This window comes from Lycorma delicatula, chromosome 1 (genome assembly GCF_047948215.1).
Source record: "Lycorma delicatula isolate Av1 chromosome 1, ASM4794821v1, whole genome shotgun sequence".
Taxonomy (NCBI): Eukaryota; Metazoa; Arthropoda; class Insecta; order Hemiptera; family Fulgoridae; genus Lycorma; species Lycorma delicatula.
Genome location: NC_134455.1, coordinates 294,430,178 through 294,450,150, shown reverse-complemented (window position 1 = coordinate 294,450,150; position 19,973 = coordinate 294,430,178). Strand labels below are relative to the sequence as shown.

Genomic DNA, 19,973 nt, shown 5'->3' with positions numbered 1-19,973 from the left:
ACACACCAGCCTTAGTTTGTTAAGGCTGGTGTATTTGCCAGCCTTAATGCTTATCAATGCCACTGTAAAAATGGGCATAACTCTCCTTAACTTCAGTTCCAAATTTATTGCTTCCAATAATATGATTACATCATCTTAAATTTATTCAATTCAACAAACACTCCTTATCTTTCGTAGACAACTCTTAAACGTTCCAGCATCCAAAATTCATGAAATGTTTTTGACACCTTTTCCATTTATTGTTAAAACCTGTACTATTCCGACGCTCATTTGTAAGTTTTTTGTAATCTGAGATTTTACAAGGAGGGCAGGAAAAAGTTTTTCCAGGTTTTTCTTGTAGCCTTTAACTAACCAAAGCAGATCTCTGTGACAGAGTGGTAGTATATCAGCCTTTCATCCGGAGGTCCCAGGTTCAAATCACAGCCAGGCATGGCACTTTTCATATGCTTCAAAATTCTTATTTCATATTCCTGTGCACAAGCTTTGAAGCTTACATGGTGAATTAATCATCTTAAAAAAAAGTCCAAACTACTAAGGCAGCAGCCACCAGTTTTGGTCTACCATGGATATTTCATTTCCCTGGTACCCACCATATCTGATGAGCATTCGCTTACCTGCCACCTGGGGAGGTGCCCAACAGGAAACCAATAACTCCACCCGGGCAGTGGACAGAGATTGATTGAGTTGTGTGTACAGTTTTCTTTGAAAATAATGAATGGTTTTTTCTGCACAAAGATATACATAAATACACATAGTATTACAATTCATAAAAAGTTTAGAGATCTATATCCCTGCCCAAATATGAAAATATTTTGGCTCAAAAACAGCTTACTCTTATGTATTTCCTCTGCTGAATGAAAAAATCACGATAAAAATGACCAATTAGCTTTTTCTTTGGAGATATAATGACATGGAATTTTTTATTATATCTACATTTTTAGTTTGGGGATAATTCTGTTTTTGGAGTTATCACACCTCTTAAATGACAAAACAATGTTTTCCAGCTGTGTTTGTAGATTATAAACATTATTACTGTTGCTGTGATTGTGAGTTTCATATTGTTCGTGTTGTAATTAGTGCAGAATTTCTGGTTTTCAAGTGCTTTTGAAGTGAAAAATTTGTTAAATCAAAATGCCATGAAAATGTGTAAATTCAGTGAATAATTTTTGTTACATTTGTGGTGAAATAAAATTTTCGTCACAGAAACCCAATCTGATGCCTCTTGTGAAGACTGCCAATCAACATTATTTTGGTATGAAGGTAGGGGAACAGGATAAATCATGGGCTCCACATATATGTTGCAACTCTTGTTCAGTTATACTACGAGAATGGCTGAAGAATAAAAAACGATCTATGGCTTTTGCTGTGCCCATGGTTTGGCAGGAGCCTACAATCTGTACAGATAACTGCTATTTCTGTTTGACTCCACCTATAAAGACAGGATTGTCAATGTAGAAAAGATGAACAGTTCAGTACTCTAATCTTACATCTGCTATTCGATCTATTCCACATTCAGATAGTTTATCAGTTCCTACTCAATCCCAAAATTATGAGGTTGAAGTAGAAAATGAAGGCAGTGTGGTGGAAGAAGAAGAACCCAACAAACCTTCCACATTCCATGAGTTTGATTTTGATGAAAAAGATGATTAACTGTACAGACTGAGTCAAGCGGAATTGATTGATCTCATTAAAGACCTTGATTTGTCGAAGGAGAAGGTAGAATTTGTAGAGTCAAGACTACAGCAATGGAATCTTCTCCAACATGATGTTAGGGTCTCACAGTGCAGATATTGTCATAGGGATCTGCTTTCTTTTTTTGGGAAGAAAAACAATCTTGTTGTTTGTTGCGATTTTAATAACTTAATGAAATGTTTGAATTTGAATCATGATTCAACTGATTGGAAGCTATTCATAGATTTCTCCAAGCGTAGATTGAAAGTTGTATTACTTCACAACGGTCATGCAGTTTACATGAAGGAGACTTATACAAACATGGCAATCCTCCTAGACTCAATCAAGTATGCTGAGCACAAGGGGGAAATCTGTGGTAATCTAAAAGTCATCACTGTGCTCTTAGGAATGCAACTGGGGTATACAAATACTGCTACATTTTATGTATGTGGGACAGTAGGAATAGGAAATCACATGATATTCAAGCAGACTGGCCTGTAAGGAATCTTAACTCTTGTGAGAAAAATATTGTTTTCCGAGCCTCTCGTGGACCCAAAAGATGTTCTTCCACCCCTTCATATAAAGCTGGGTTTGATGAAAAATTTTGTTAAAAGTATGAACCGAAAAGGACAGGCCTTTAAGTACTTAAGAGATAGATTTCCTACATTAAGTGATGTAAAAGTTAAGGAAGGTATTTTTGTTAAGCCACAAATTCGGCAACTTGTAAAGGATCTTGCGTGTGACCAAATTTTGGAGGGGAAAGAAAAGGAAGCTTGGGAAGTCTTAAAGGGAGTCATTCATGGATTTTTAGGCAATAAAAGAGATGAAAACTACAGTCAGTTGGTGACAGTACTTCTGCTAATATACCATCAACTCTGACGCAACAAGGCCCTTAAAATCAATTTTGTCCACTCACACCTGGACATTTCCCTCCTAGCTGTGGAGTTGTCAGTGATGAAACCAGACAAAGATTCTATCAGGATATTTCTGTAATGGAACAAAGATGTCAGGGCCATTGGAATGAAGCAGTGCTTGCAGATTACTGCTGGTTTGTGTGTAGGAATGCTCCGGAACTCGCAAGAGAAAAGCCAAAAGACAACAATCTCATGAAGTCACCACATGATTCTCTTCAGACCCAACCAACTTCCAGGTATTCTTCCATCAATTAAGACTTAGAATATAACTGTCATAAAAAAAAATGGACTTTTTATGTTGTTGATATATGTAATTAAAATGTATCGTTTTCTCTTATTCTATTAAAATTAAATACTTCCACCTATTGTATATCACAAAAACTAGAGCTAATAAAAATGTTCCTTTGTCATATTTATTTTTCTTAACCCAAAATTAGTAAGATTTGACTCATAAAGTAAAGAAGCATTAAAAAAAAAATTGTTGGGCATTGTAATCAAATACATGCTTTTAAGAATGGGATCTTGTTTAAAAGTGTATGATGATTGTGTGCTGAGGAGAGCAGTGTGTGGCTCTGATTATTTTTTGGTGAGGTCAGAGGTGTTGATTGTCCCATGGTTGAAGGGAAGGAATGATGGTACTAATGATACCCTTACTAAGATTAATATACCTTGTTGTAATTTGAAAGGTTTTAAAATGGTTTTACCACATTCCTGTGTAAGTTGAGAGTAAGAGTCCCTATGGAAGGTAAGGTCAGAACAAAGTATAATTTAAATGTATAATACTTGCATGAAGGTGTTTTAGGCATTGGCAGAAGCTCTGGGTACTGCTGAAAGGTAGCAAAGGAAAAAAAAGAAACTTACTGGTGAAATGAGGAATTAAGGCCATTAATAGAGGAGAAGAGGTGTCTTTACCAATGAACTAGCAAAACAATTATGAGATTATTATTATTATTATATGATTATTTCATGAGTTATCTAACCATGATTTGGATGGTAGGCAGGAAATTTACAATGTAATTGTCTGGTAAAAAAGTGATGAGGACAAAGAATTGGTTTAGGGAGCAAAGTGCAGGAAAATCGATAGTTTACTTGGGAGTTCAAGATCTTATGAGCATGGAAGATTGTTAACAGGTTACTATCTGATATTAATGAATGTAAGAATTGTCTGTAATTGGTTTCGATTAATGAAGAAAATGTTATCAGGATATGTTGACTGAAACCAGACAGGTGTTTGGAGAGGTAAATTATACTAGGGTGAAGGTCGATGTCCTACCTGAAATTTCAGTGGATGAAGCAAGAATTAAGGAAAATAAAAATTAACACATCACCAGGCCCTCTGGAGGTGTTCCTGTTGAATTACTTGTATGCTCCATGCCTGATGATGTTCAATAAATGCATTTTAAGTGCAGATGTTCCAAGAGAATAGAAAGAGACTTGGCTATCTTCTATTCACAAAAAAGATAATAGACATGAGTATGGAAATAGAGGTGTAAATGTTTTGACATCAGTGGGGAGGCTAAATGGGCAGATTTTCAAAAAAAAGATTGGTAAAAGAGGGTGGTTGTGAAGGAGCAATGTGGATTTAGGTTTGGTCAGTCATTCATTGATAATTTGTTTTGTATTAAACAACTGATGGAGAAGTAAATAACAATGGGAAAAGAGTTGCACATGTCGTTTGTGGATTTAAAGAAAACTTTATGATAATGTTTAAGTGAATATGATATGGGTGGCTATTAAATGGGTAGGTGTGAATGTTTGTCTCAATTGCCATTAAAGTACTATATGAGGATAGTAGTAATAGAATAAGAATAGAGAGTGAACTATCAGATGGCTTTGTAGTGAGTAAAGGTATACATCAGGGTTGTACAATTTCTCCAACTTTAGTCTATAGTGCATTTAAATAATGGAGTCGGAAATGCAGGTCTGTGGGTATGAAAATAGGAGGTATACACACATTATTATTCATTGATGATCAAGTATTGTTGTCTAAGGATGAGGAAGATATGACTTATATGGTAAGAAAGTTGGTGGATGCTTATGAGAACTGGGGATTGGAGATAACTAAGGAAACGTTTTAGTATTTGGTGTGATCGGATCAGATTTGAATGCTGATTAACATGTTATTTAGAATTTTTGTGAGAATAAATACGTGGGAGCTATCAGATGATGAAAAGGATGAATATGATGTTTCCACTAAAATAGAGGAAGGATTTTGACTAGGAAACTACATTCCCTTCTTTTGGAATAAAGAGATTTTGAATAAAGTTAAGCAACAGATTTATGAATCTATTGTGAAGAGTTGTGCAACCCTACTGGGTAGAGGTACTGACATTAAATGATGGAATCAAAAGGAAACCGATATAGACGGAAATGAATCTTTGGTGGCACTGTTTTCAGTTGACATTAAAGCATAGAATAAGAAATAAAGATGTATAGAAAAAATGATTGAACAAACGTTGCTGGATGCCATTGAAAGGAAGTAGTTGCAGTGGTATGGGCATCTAAGGAGAATGTTTTCAGATCGGTTACCTCTGTGAACATATGAATGAGTTCCAGATGAGAGAAGAAATCATGGACGACCGAGAAAGTAACGGTACAAGGGTGTATATGAGGCTGTGGACAGGAGAGGCGTGGACGAGGAGGACCTTTGGGTAGAACGAGAAAGATGGGCTATAGAGTGCGGAAGATGGCTGTTGGTGGCTGCAAAACTGCCTATAAGGTAAATAAAATTGATGAAATGATTGGTAAAAGAAACTAAATCTATCCAGGAATCAAACCCACCATCATTTTATGTAGAAGCTAGCATGCTAACAAGTATTCCAATTTTGTAGAGCCATTCTGAAGTTATATAGCCAAGTGTGTTAAGAAATTACATTTAATGATAAGCTGTTTCTGAAACAGAATATAGTTTATTTTTTCCAATAAATGAGAGAAGTGACTTTTACTTTTTGGAAAAAAGGTTTTTTTTAGATATTGAAATAATCTCATTTTTCATAATACAGTAAGTAAATTGCATTTTGTAGTTGCAACTGTAGTCATTTCTGGTAATGAGAGTTTTATCATCAGAAATCATGTAATTTTACATCTTAGAATTAATTTTTTTGAGGCTTGATGAAAATTTTAAGGATCTTAATTTAAATTTATAAAGGGTAAGATTACAAAACTCATAACTTAAAACAGAGCATCCTGGAGGAAGAATTTTGAAATCTTTATCAGTACTTTGGTAACTGAGATTTCACTTGACGAGAAGTGATAATTTCATAGAACTGCTGTCAAAAATATGTAAATACCATATCCTTCTCAGATAAATACCACATTTGTGGGTATTCAGTTATTTTATAAGTAGAATCAAAACCATTTTGATTCTACTTTTGCTTTTGAAAGAAAAAGCAAAAGTTCCTCTTGTTTGAAGAATCTCTGTTTATAAATGTGTTATATTATTTGTTGTTGGAGTAAAAAATAAATTGTTAAAGGCATGTGTTAATTAGTTTTTGTATGTTAACAGATACTGTTTATTCCATATTTTTTTTTTTTAGGTGCTTCATGTAATTAATGCATGTTGTACGTTCCTAGAACATCAGCTTGATCCGTCAAATGCTATTGGTATTGCTGATTTTGCTGAGCAGCATAATTGTACCAATCTGCGGCAGAAGGCAAACCAGTTTATTGTTCAACATTTCTCACAGGTTGTTTATTAAGCAACAGTATAATTTTTTTAAAATTAATTTTGTTTTTTTAATGTGTGATTCTTCAATGAAAAGAAATTATTTATAATTATTGTACAAGGTTTGTTCAAAACATTAACCAAACATTTTTAATTACGCGCCAACAGAGATATTTAGTGACATGCGATTGGCAGTATTGTGTTCTGCATAACCTCTGTAACCACATGTTCTTGAAGAATTGTTGGTATCTCATATAGTTTTTGTGTTATTGATGTTTGAGTACAACATGTAGGCGAGTAAGTGTTAGTGGCGATTTTTGTAATGTGCGATTTTTTGATGATTGAACTTTTATCTCAGTGTCTTAGCCATAAACCCAGCGTGTGTCTCCTGTTATGATCCTTTGCATGAATGTTTCATCATCGGCTTGTTCAAGGAGTTGCTAGCAATTTTCCACTCGATGTTCTTTCTGCTGTCATCAAATGTTCTTTCTGCAGTTATCAAACGAGGAACAAACTTTGCTGCTACTCTATTCATGTTCAGTTTTTCAGTCAAAATGTCATGGCATGATCAATTAGAGATGCTAAATCTTTCTGCAAGTTCTGTGACAATCAATCCACCAATTTGTGTACACTGGAGTATTGATTTTCTGAACGTGTATGCCACAGTTGAAATTAAAGGCCTTCCTGGTCAAGGGTCATTTTCAGTTGACTGATGATCACTTTTAAATTGTGAAAACCATTCGCAGCATTGCATATAACCCAGAGCATCATCTCCATAATCTTGTTTCAAAACTTGAAAAGTTTCTGTGAACATTTTCCCCAGTTTCATGTAAAATCTTATGTTGCTCCTGAAAAACGCACATTACAAAAATCCCCGCTACTAACACTTAAACACATTGCACTCAAATAACAATAACATGAAAACTAAATGAGATATCAAGAATCCAAGAACATGTTGTTACAGAGGAGGTTATGCGGAACACAATACTGCCAATCGCATGTCACTAAATATCTGTTGGCATATAATTAAAAACGTTTGGTTATTTTTTGAACAGACCTCGTATAATGTACTATCCTGTTTATTACATGTAATATTGTTTTGCCTTATGAATTGTTTACATACTATATTTTTGCATTAATAAGATTATAATTGGGTCTTAAATTGATGATTGCTTTTACATATATATATGATTGCATAAGGTTTTATTAAAACTACAAAATATTTGTTTGGAGGTTAACATGTAAATTTGGAAACATTTTCTCTTGATAACTGATGCATAGACTTAGAGACAGAATTTTTATTTCATTTTGTTTACCATCATTATTGCTAAGCTCTAATTTGAAACAGAATATCTACTTACAGAGAAAAATGTTTAACCAAAAAAATAATTAAAGCAAAATTTACGGTAATTTTATTTTTTTGTCTTCAGTCATTTGACTGGTTTGATGCAGCTCTCCAAGATTCCCTATCTAGTGCTAGTTGTTTCATTTCAGTATACCCTCTACATCTTACATCCCTAACAATTTGTTTTACATATTCCAAATGTGGCCTGCCTACACAATTTTTCCCTTCTACCTGTCCTTCCAATATTAAAGCGACTATTCCAGGATGCCTTAGTATGTGGCCTATAAGTCTGTCTCTTCTTTTAACCATATTTTTCCAAATGCTTCTTTCTTCATCTATTTGCCGCAATACCTCTTCATTTGTCACTTTATCCATCCATCTGATTTTTAACATTCTCCTATAGCACCACATTTCAAAAGCTTCTAATCTTTTCTTCTCAGATACTCCGATTGTCTAAGTTTCACTTCCATATAAAGCGACACTCCAAACATACACTTTTAAAAATCTTTTCCTGACATTTAAATTAATTTTTGATGTAAACAAATTATATTTCTTACTGAAGGCTCGTTTAGCTTGTGCTATTCGGCATTTTATATCGCTCCTGCTAATTCGTTCATCTTAGTAATTCTACTTCCCAAATAACAAAATTCTTCTACCTCCATAATATTTTCTCCTCCTATTTTCACATTCAGTGATCCATCTTTGTTATTTCTACTACATTTCATTACTTTTGTTTTGTTCTTGTTTATTTTCATGCGATAGTTCTTGCGTAGGACTTCATCTATGCCGTTCATTGTTTCTTCTAAATCCTTTTTGCTCTCGGCTAGAATTACTATATCATTAGCAAATCGTAGCATCTTTATCTTTTCACCTTGTACTGTTAATCCGAATCTAAATTGTTCTTTAATATCATTAACTGCTAGTTCCATGTATAGATTAAAAAGTAACGGAGATAGGGAACATCATTGTCGGACTCCCTTTCTTATTACGGCTTCTTTCTTATGTTCTTCAATTGTTACTGTTGCTGTTTGGTTCCTGTACATGTTAGCAATTGTTCTTCTATTTCTGTATTTTAACCCTAATTTTTTTAAAATGCTGAACATTTTATTCCAGTCTACGTTATCGAATGCCTTTTCTAGGTCTATAAACGCCAAGTATGTTGGTTTGTTTTTCTTTAATCTTCCTTCTACTATTAATCTGAGGCCTAAAATTGCTTCCCTTGTCCCTATACTTTTCCTGAAACCAAATTGGTCTTCTCCTAACACTTCCTCCACTCTCCTCTCAATTCTTCTGTATAGAATTCTAGTAAAGATTTTTAATGCATGACTAGTTAAACTAATTGTTCTGTATTCTTCACATTTATCTGCCCTCTGCTTTCTTTGGTATCATGACTATAACACTTTTTTTGAAGTCTGACGGAAATTCCCCTTTTTCATAAATATTACACACCAGTTTGTATAATCTATCAATCGCTTCCTCACCTCCACTGCGCAGTAATTCTACAGGTATTCCGTCTATTCCAGGAGTCTTTCTGCCATTTAAATCGTTTAATGCTCTCTTAAATTCAGATCTCAGTATTGTTTCTCCCATTTCATCCTCCTCAACTTCCTCTTCTTCCTCTATAACACCATTTTCTAATTCATTTCCTCCGTATAACTCTTCAATATATTCCACCCATCTATCGACTTTACCTTTCGTATTATATATTGGTGTACCATCTTTGTTTAACACATTATTAGATTTTAATTTATGTACCCCAAAATTTTCCTTAACTTTCCTGTATGCTCCGTCTATTTTACCAATGTTCATTTCTCTCTCCACTTCTGAACACTTTTCTTTAATCCACTCTTCTTTCGCCAGTTTGCACTTCCTGTTTATAGCATTTCTTAATTGCCGATAGTTCCTTTTACTTTCTTCATCACTACCATTCTTATATTTTCTACGTTCATCCATCAGCTGCAATATATCGTCTGAAACCCAAGGTTTTCTACCAGTTCTCTTTATTCCGCCTAAGTTTGCTTCTGCTGATTTAAGAATTTCCTTTTTAACATTCTCCCATTCTTCTTCTACATTTTCTAACTTATATTTTTTACTCAGACCTCTTGCGATGTCCTCCTCAAAAATCTTCTTTACCTCCTCTTCCTCAAGCTTCTCTAAATTCCACCGATTCATCTGACACCTTTTCTTCAGGTTTTTAAACCCCAATCTACATTTCATTATCACCAAATTATGGTCGCTATCAATGTCTGCTGCAGGTTTCCAATCTCCAACTATTATTAAATTTTCATCTCCTTTTATGTGTTTAATTGCTTCATCAATCTCTTCGTATACACACTCTACCTCATCATCATCATGGGCGCTTGTAGGCATATAGACGTTAACAATCGTTGTCAGTTTAGGTTTTGATTTTATCCTTATTACAATGATTCTATCGCTATGTGTTTTGAAATACTCTACTCTCTTCCCTATCTTCTTGTTCATCATGAAACCTACTCCTGCCTGCCCATTATTTGAAGCTGAGTTAATTACTCTAAAAATCACTTGACCAAAAGTTGCCTTCCTCTTCCCACCGAACCTCACTAATTCCTACTACATCCACATTTATCCTATCCATTTCCCTTTTTAAATTTTCTAGCCTACCAACCTTTTTTAAGCTTCTAACATTCCACGCTCCGACTCGTAGAATGTTATTTTTTAATTTTCTGATGACCCCTTCGTTAGTAGTCCCCACCCGGAGATCCAAACGGGGGACTAGTTTACCTATTTAAAGTAAAAAATTCTGAAAAAGTTTTGGAAGACTAGACTTAACCTTTGTGTTAATTGTGTGAAGGTCTGTTGCTGCTTGATGATATATCTGCAGGCTATTTGAGCAGAATTAGAAAACCTTTGCCTGATCCATCCAGTAGAATGTCTAGACAAACTGGAAATGTAGGTTTTGAGCACACATTTTCCTGTGAAAGGAAAGAGAAAAACAAGGGGGTTAAGGGTGTGTTATAAATGGAATAGATTTTTAACAAATTTTTTTACTGTATATAACATTAGTTTGTAATAATAACGCTGTGGAACAGCATGGTCCACTAGGTTCTTAGCTGATGTTTTAAAAATATATAACATTATTTTGTAATAATGCTGCAGATCAGCTAGGAGCCACTACTTTGAAATAAACAAAGCTACTGAAGCAAAAGCCTTTTACCTTAATTTTTTTTCATAACATGAAGCAAAGAAAATGTGAAAATAGAGTTTGTCTTTATGGTTTACAGAGAAACTTTAATTTTGCAAAAATACAAAGAAAGCACTAGTGACAAAAAAAAGCTGGCAGCACAATTGTAGGACTTTCCCATCGTGCGGCATTTTTCTGATGCATGGTTTACACACTTGTACACATACAACTTATTATAAAATATTTATAATTTTATTTAAATATAATATTTTTTATACAGTTTATGTCATTGCTACACTGGTGCTCCATGTGGTGATGGGCAGTACTATTTAAGCAGTATAATACCCACTTAGCCACTAGATTTAGAGCATTTTTTGGGGTGGGGTGTGATTCTGAAAAACATTTCTTTTTTAAATATTATTTTTTTTTAATAAAAATGTGCCTAAGAAAAATAAGACCTTAATTAGGTGAAATCTCGAAATACTGAGGATGACCTTGCTGTACAGCTCACCCCCTTGACCTTTTAAGTTGAAGATTTAATGGCATCAGTGCCCCAAATATAGAAGAAATCTGACCAAGTTTGGTCAAAATTGTTCTGGGGATTTAAGGTGCTAGACACTGAACACAAACACATCACATGTACAAATGAATATTTGGAAAATTCCATCCAGTTTTTTGGGTTCTTTTTAAGTATCAAAACGTCAAGATGTTGTTAAACTGCATATGCCCAAATCAAACCGATTACAATACTTTCCCTTCTACAGCAATAGCTCTACTGTAATACTGGACAGGAAAGTAAAATTATGCTTGCTGCTTTCATAAAAATCTTGTTATAATAAAACTGTTAAACTACTAATATATTGAGAATAGTTAATTTGATCTTCATAGGTGAAACATCACAAATAAAATCTAGTCTTTTCTAAATTTTTATCAAGATAACAAACAAACAGTGACATACTAGTAACCGTATCAGTAACAAGCTGTTCCATAGAGAACATCAGTTTGTTTGAAACCTAAAATTTTACTACCAAAAAAGTGATATAAAATGTGAAGTACTGTGTCTAAGCTTTAATGATACCTCATTATTGGAATTAACTGGCTAAATTTATTCCTAAAAGCACTTTCTAATTTCAATAACAACATGGGAAAAAAATTCAAATTGGCTTAATGGTTCTTGAGTTTTAAGTGAGCATCATTAAAAACGAACACACACACATATGTATATGTATATATTTATTTATTCTGTACTGTGGTTGATCTAATAAATAATTATATTTAGTACAGAGGAGTATGATTCTTAAAATAATTGATTTAAAAAAAAAGTATATATATATATATATATATATATATATGATTTGATTTTATATATATATGTATGTATGATACATACATACATACATACATACATGTATGTATTTATCAGAAAATTTGACATATTATTTCAGATTTCTTAACATTTCAGTTTCAGGTCAGTATCAATATATTAAGTAAAAAAAATTGCAGTGTCCATTGTGTGTCTTTACACATGTGGTTCACTTTTATTAGAAACTACTAAAGAATTCTTGCCAAATTTGATATGCATGCTTCAACCATTGAATCAAGATTGCCGTTCATTTTATACTTAACCCTCTTGGGCACTTAAGTCCGCTTTAATTCTCTTAAAAGTTCAGCATTTCAAAAAGCTTTCTTAGCAAGTACTAAGAAAATATTGTTTTTTAAGATCGGTTGTTCTGGAATATATAATAATGAATCTGTGGTTATTTGAATGAAATTACTCTTTTGTGAGTACGTTTTATCTTAACACTGCTTAAAGTAGGAAATTAATTATTTAGTTAGACTTTTAAGTTAAGATGAATGTATCCATTGTAATATATTGAACCAAGAACAATCAACTTCGTCAGCAGCAAGAAGACTCAGTTTGCAATACAGCTCTTCCAAGTATGTGCATTGCCATGTAGTTTGTGAATCATACTGGTAGTTTGTATTAAAAAAGAAGTATGATAGGGCTACTTCAGCAATCAGTTAATAATCGAGAAATTGATCGTTTATTTGTAAAATTCAGTGCTATTCTGTAAACTGTTACAGAACACAATCGGGATGAAATTGCTGTTTGTAAGGAATAAAGTGTTACACTTCTAGTTTACTTTTATTAATTTTGATAGCATTGATAACGGATTTATCAATTAAGAACAGTGTTTAATCATGGAGCTCCTCATGCAGAAATAACTGTTGGGAGAGGTTATTATATGCCATTTGCAAATGGGACACACTAGAGCCTAGTGTGCCCCATGTGTGAGCCACACATGGATGTCTGATGACTCAAACAGATGCACCAGTTTGTGCTTGCTGTGACTGCCAACTAACAGTTCACCACATCCTTGTGGATTGTATCTGTTATGCGGCATTACATCACAAATTTAAACTATGGGCTAACATGCAAACTATTCTAGGGGATAATGAAACAAAGTTATCTTATGTTTTACGATTCCGTAGGGCCGTCCATTTGTATTCAGATATTTAAATTACTGTGTTTCAGTTTATGCCTTTTGCGATAAAGCAGATTGTAATTTTATTACTTAATCAGATATATAGCATGATATATATATCACTGGTTTTATTTTGGTTTTAGCATATGCTATAAGTTTTTTATTTTAAGATACATTTTAATTGGTTTTAAATATGTTTTTATTTTTAAAACTTTTAATCCTGAATTTTTAAAATTTAGTTTTTTAATACACGTATCTTGCGTTTGGACGATAATAATGTTGAAGATTTTTCACCCAGAAACAACAAAAAAAAAGAATGAAGTTTTCATATTTTGAATAATATTAAACCATGCTGTTATTGCCTTTTTTGCCTTTATGCTAAATTGCATTTTGTAAACAGTTCTAGGACAGAAATTAATTACGTTATTAATTACGAGTTAGTAACATTGCATATAATTAAATTTTTTATCAAATATACAAATTTGTTATGTTAAAATGGGAAGATAGATATGAGTGATATGATATAAATAATAAATATGAGTGCTTTGTTTATGAAATCAATCTTTCAATGGTAGTGTTTATATATAATTATTTTTCCAGTTTTTTTTTCCAGGTTAGTCAAGAGGAAGAATTCTTGCAGTTATCTTCAATACAACTAGTTGAATTGATTCGTAAAGATGAACTTAATGTTCAAGATGAACATGAAGTCTATTCTGCTGTGATAAGATGGGTCAAGTAAGTAAAGATTTAGTAAATATAATACAGAAGTTAAAATATAAATTCATTCAGTATCGAACAAGTGTTTGTGTTTAGTTGGTTCAAAAATTATAATTTTTTTGTTGCATTATTTCATGAACCATGTTTTGTACAATATACTTTGTTTAATTTTCAATTTCATTGTGACCACTTTTAATGAAATCAAATTCATTATTATAATTCAACATGGTGTAGTTTACTCTCATTAACTTATAAGTAAAATAATTTGGTTTTGCTAACTGACAGTTTGTTATATTCAGTATACTTATTATTGTATCAATATGTATTATAGACCTCTGATTTACAATAACTTCTTGTAATGACCAAGTTATAATGATCCCTGTAATTTACCAAAAATAAGTGATTGAGTACATTAGGAAAATGGATAACTGCTGTCAATTTTTATGTCTTGCATTAGTACTATTTGTTTTTATTATCTTCATTGACAGAAAACTTTTCCTTTTGATTTAATTTACCATTCAACTGGTTTTACCAATTTACTTCAATTGTATTTTTACTATAATGCAGTATTTTTAAACACAAGCACTGTAAGCACTTAAAAAACTTAAAGAAAACACCATATTTTATGCTCTCTGAAACCTTTTTAGCTTTGTGAAACCTTTTTTGAATATTTATCTCAACATTTTAGTTAGAAGATTTCTATTATTAATTTGTGTTGTGAAGTGTGTTAATTTTACAGCTTTGTGATACTTTATATCTGTCATAATTATTAACTTTTGTGAGTAAATTACTGGCGTAATTAGGATAGTTAATATATTTTCTTAAATGTGTAAACATTCAGTATTGTAATTGTAGAAAAAAGAAAATAAGCATTCTGTTTTAAAATTTAAGGAATACAGATACTTCTGAAAATTGATACAATTTTGAACGTAAGATAATCGGGTATAAAAATAAATAAATGACCTTTAAGTTTAAAGTTTCACATTCAGCTGTAATACAAAAAACAAGGACAAATATTTATCAGGAGAAATGTTGCACTGTTGATAACATTGAAGAAAGTATAAAGTTGTGAAATTTTCTTATTGGAAGTAAATACTAATTTTAATGGGATGGCTTAACTACCAAAAATGAAATTACCTTAGCTCATATGTTTCTTATTCAGGCAACTAGTTCTACAAAACATTGCCAATATTTCAAACATTACAGCAGCAGTGAGGTAAAACTAAAGAATGTTCTGTGTTTTATCTCAGTTTACAAGAGGAATTGGATTATAAAACATTGAAATACTAGATGAAGCTGATATTTCAAATAGTGTAGATATTTCAAATTCATTGAAGACTATCCTAGTATTAGTTAAATTATAGTGACAGGCAAATGCCTGAAAATGCAAGCCACTTCTGGAGATGTTGCTGTCTTGGACACATACAGTCAAAAAAGAAAAACAAAAGCCTGCTTTCATTGTTGTGTGTGTTTTTACATTCTATAGAGCAAAATAGAAAAATATTGTTTAGTTTAAGCATTGTTATTTTAGTTCAACAAATATAAATTTACCAGATGCCTGTTTACAACTAATCAAGTCTTTCATTACTTATGACATGGAACTTGCTTTTAAGTGTACTTCATCAAGGAAAGGTGAATGGATGAGATGATAGGTTAAAAAAATTGGAATAGTGATCTACTTTGGATTTGAATCCAAGATCATCTAATCTGTCAGTGGCAATATGGCTGTGAATTGCTAAGGAATCTGTTTATAACTATCTCTAGGGACCAATTAGGTCCCTAATTGGGATTAATCAGTACATCATGTACAACAGGGATCTACTGTACATAGTGGTTACAGAAGTCATCCAGAATTAAAATAAGATATAACTTGCACATTGCACTCGCATAGGAGTGAATGGTATGCCAAACATTTGACTCCCATTAATTCAAGACATCTAATTTTTTGTTGAATCTGTGAGAACTAAATTTTATGACAGTATAAGTTTATTGTTTTTGATTAATTAAATTAATTGTAAAGATTTTCATTTTATTTAAGGTATGATTTTGTTTTTAAATTTAAAAAAAAAGTTCACTCATTAAAAATCCATAGGCAAGGTATTGAAGAAATCAAATAAGAATGTGCGGTGTTTTATGTTTAATGAGAAAAATTAAATATTCATAAAAAAGACCAGTCTGTTTTCTCTTGTAATCTATGAACTGAACCAAACTAATTCAAAATTTTATGGAGAATAGATAATTCAGTTTTGATGAACTATGTTGTCATTCTCTCAGATCAAGTATTCTTCAAATGATTACATGCAACTATGTCAAATATTTATGGCTGGTGGATCCTCAAAAACTGAATTGAAATCATAAAAATATTATTTTTTTAATACTCTTTAAAGAAGTGAGCATGTCCTTTTCATATGTATTAATATATTTCTGCAGTGGTGTTTAAAAACACTGGCATTTGAATTAATTAATGAAAAATCGCTCTATACTATTGTATGATAAGGAAGAGGTTTTTTTTTGTTCAAGATAAACAAAAAACTATCCCATCTGTCACTACTAAATTTTTATCCATGTTTCTTGGCATGTATGTGGCAGCAATATACATATATATATATATATATATATATATATATATATATATATATATATATATATATATATATATATATGTAGTAGTGGAGGTTAGCCTGTTGAAGCAAAAACTTTTAATGAATTGAATTAATGAACTGTAAACAGGGTTTGAATTGAATGATTCAAAACAATCAAAAGAGAATAATATTACATAATAATAGAATTAAATTTACATTAAATAAAGTAATGTATCTATACTATTATATAAAGAGGAAGAGGGTTTTTTTGTTCAGGATAAATAAAAAACTACCCAATCTATTTCTACTAAATTTTTACCCATGTTTCTTGGCATAAACGAGAATGATTTCTAATATATTTCATCTTGAAAAATCTCTAAATAATATATATATATATAATATAAATGTAGTAGTCGTGTATATAACATGTATATCAGGCACACCATCCATTACTATACTTCATCAACTCGTGGTTGAAATCAACCTTGAAAGGGAGTGACGAAAGGTAAAAAGTTTTCAACAATGATTGAAAATTTTCCCAATCCTGACTATAGTAAACAAGATATTCAGTAAATATGGGCTTGCAAATACTCTTCAGATAAATATGTAAAAATCATTTTTGGGTTTTTTTTTTAATTCTGATTTTTCTAAGGGAGTGTGAAGGTATGGTATTTGGTGCTGTGGCTCAACCATCACAGTCGCTGTCACCATTACTGTATGTGTGACTGACTGGCTGCACCTGAACTTACTTGGCTAATAAACATAAAATAAAAAACTGACTACTATGGGATATACAAGTAACCACCTAGTGCAGGTGAAGCTGCGATGGGGAGCTAGTTAATTAATAAAGAACATTTGCAACATGAGAAGTGGAGAACACTATTTTTTTTTTTTTTTAGGTACAATGAAGAAGCTAGAAGACCTAAAATGGCTGCAATACTCCAAGCTGTACGTTGCCAATTTCTGACTCCAAATTTTCTTAGTGATCAAATGAATAATTGTGATGTATTACAAAAATCACCAAATTGTAAAGAATACCTTTCTCAAATTTTTAAAGTAAGCAAAATAAATATTTTATTGTAACTAATTATTTGTAAATATTGTTATGGTATTGATTATAATTAAATAATAGTTGTGTTCATAATGATAATTGAATGGTTTTGATTTGTTCATGGTTACCTGTCTTATAAGGTGTTGAAATTTCTACTTTAGAATTGTTTTACATACTTAACATACGTATGTGTGTATGCTAAGTTTTATAATCTTAATGCTTATAGGTGACCTCTGACAAGAGTCACAAGTCACAGGTCACTTAAGAATGACCATCCTTAAGAGTAACAAGCCCCATATAAACTTGCATCCTTAGAGGATGTCATTCTTTAAGGAGTTAAATGGTTTCCTGTTGCCTTCTTCACCAAGACAAGTGTAGTTACTTATTACAAACATGGAAATATTATAAACAGTCAAGAGTGTTAAAAAAAACATCTATTAAACCTGAATGTTTCATTCCACATCGATTATCTAAGTAGTTACATCCTGAAATAAAAAAGTATATATAAAGTCAGTATCTTTAGCAATAGCTAAATTTAATATACTGCTTCTGCACACTTCAGTTTAGCAATGCTGGATGTAATTTCTCATTGTACAGGAGTGTACGTACATATTGTTTGCAAGAATTAACAAACATCTGTAGCAATCTATATCATTAAAAGAGTATAAGAGAGGAATTTTATTTTAAATATTGAAACTTCTCTTAAAATTAAGAGAACCTGTTTAAACCTTGCTAGTATTCAGAATTTTATTTTAATTATGTTAGTCTTTTAGGAATTTTTACTATTTACATTTATTTATGTATAATCTATACCGGCTTGCAGAAAGTTCCAAAGCAGCGACTTTTACAAAATAATTTAGGTTAAAAATGATTAAAATTTTATGAAGCAAAAGAAAAAGAAAATCAGTTTGCATGATCCATCACTACATGTCTTGTGAGCACATTACAACAATCATTTATGCATTTTGAGTAACTGTTTACAAATTGGTTTAAGTTCTCATTTATTTCATTAAATATGTCCATAAAAAGAGAAATATTAAAATTCACCTTTCTGGGAATATAAAATAACAAGATAATACAAAATATGCTATAAGAAACTTGAAATTTTATTAGATTATTGTGGCAGAAATGTTAATCCTATTATTACAAATTTTATTAATTATCATCCAGTAGAAAACCTTCTGCCTAATAATAATGTATTCCGCAAGTAATCATTTGAATAGTTCAAAGGACAGATTGCACTAAATTTTTTGCAGTATAGACATGTTAAAATTTTATGTTGAATAATCTCAGTTTCATGAATATATTTCTATTGATAAGGGCTCTATAATTGCCCTTTAGAATCAGAAGTGTACTTCTGATTAGTTCATTGGGTAATTTTATTATGACATCATTATGGAAAAATTTTTGTTATTCTTCAAAGAACCAAGATTTTCATTGGCTTTAGTTATTACTTGATAAATATATTTCTTGTTAGACTGGTATCAATAGTACTCAGAGGTCTTTTATTCCTGAAACTGCTTCAAAATGTTTATTACTTATAATATACCTGTCATTTTTATTGTATGGTTTGCATAATAAACTAATACCTTTCATTTACTTATATTTAATTCTAAATGATTAATTATACATTTCATGCAGTGATATTATTATCAATTTGAAACAACCTACAATCCTCATAACAGTTTATCTACTTATAAATTTTCACATCAGCAGACAATGTATGTTTAGATTTATTAGAACATTAAAATTTTATAATATTATATTGGTAAAATGAAATAAATCATTAATAAATATCAGATGAAATAGAAGGACCAATTTGGTCCCCTGTGACAATTCTGAATGCTATGGTCTAGACACTTCTTTTTTGAAGAAGACATACAAGCTACAGCCCTTCAAATAGTTTTCGAAGAAATTTGTCAGTTTGAAAACCCTAATGATTGTAACTTATTAGCAGGACTATAATTCATCCTGTCAAATACATTTCTAAAATCAAAAAAGACAACATCTGTATAAGAATTACTTTTAACTCACATGACATATCTTAATGCTATGAAAAATCTTTCTGTAAATTACATGTATGAATTCTTTTGTTGAAAAATAAAATAAATAGGTTGTAGTTAGAAATCTCTTTTGAGTTATTTGACCTAGGTGCTGGGATTACCCTCAAATTTTTCGATTTTGAAAAGGAAATATTTTTATTCAGTAATAAATTAAATAAATATAGAACTGGACCAACAAGAATTCTTTGCATCCTTTAGTAATGTACAGCAGATTTTATCAGTTTTGTAGATCTGTTAGACTTAAAGGACCTAATAACACTAGTTAAATGTTTATGCTGAAATTGAATCTGCTAGTGAACATAGATTTTTGTTTGCACTAT

The 19,973-nt window shown here is 31.6% G+C and overlaps 1 protein-coding gene across 5 annotated transcripts in view; it reads left to right on the top strand.

Annotated features, from left to right (window-relative positions):
- Positions 1-19,973, top strand: part of Keap1 (kelch like ECH associated protein 1) — a 67,385-nt gene that overhangs the window by 25,912 nt on the left and 21,500 nt on the right. For 4 of the 5 annotated variants that reach the window (XM_075379707.1, XM_075379690.1, XM_075379717.1 and 1 more), the window contains 3 exons: positions 6,122-6,271; positions 13,854-13,975; positions 17,439-17,595. In XM_075379707.1, the coding sequence (XP_075235822.1) occupies positions 6,122-6,271; positions 13,854-13,975; positions 17,439-17,595 (429 nt within the window). The remainder of the gene's footprint in view (positions 1-6,121; positions 6,272-13,853; positions 13,976-17,438; positions 17,596-19,973) is intronic. The other variant, XM_075379696.1, reaches the window with a different exon arrangement.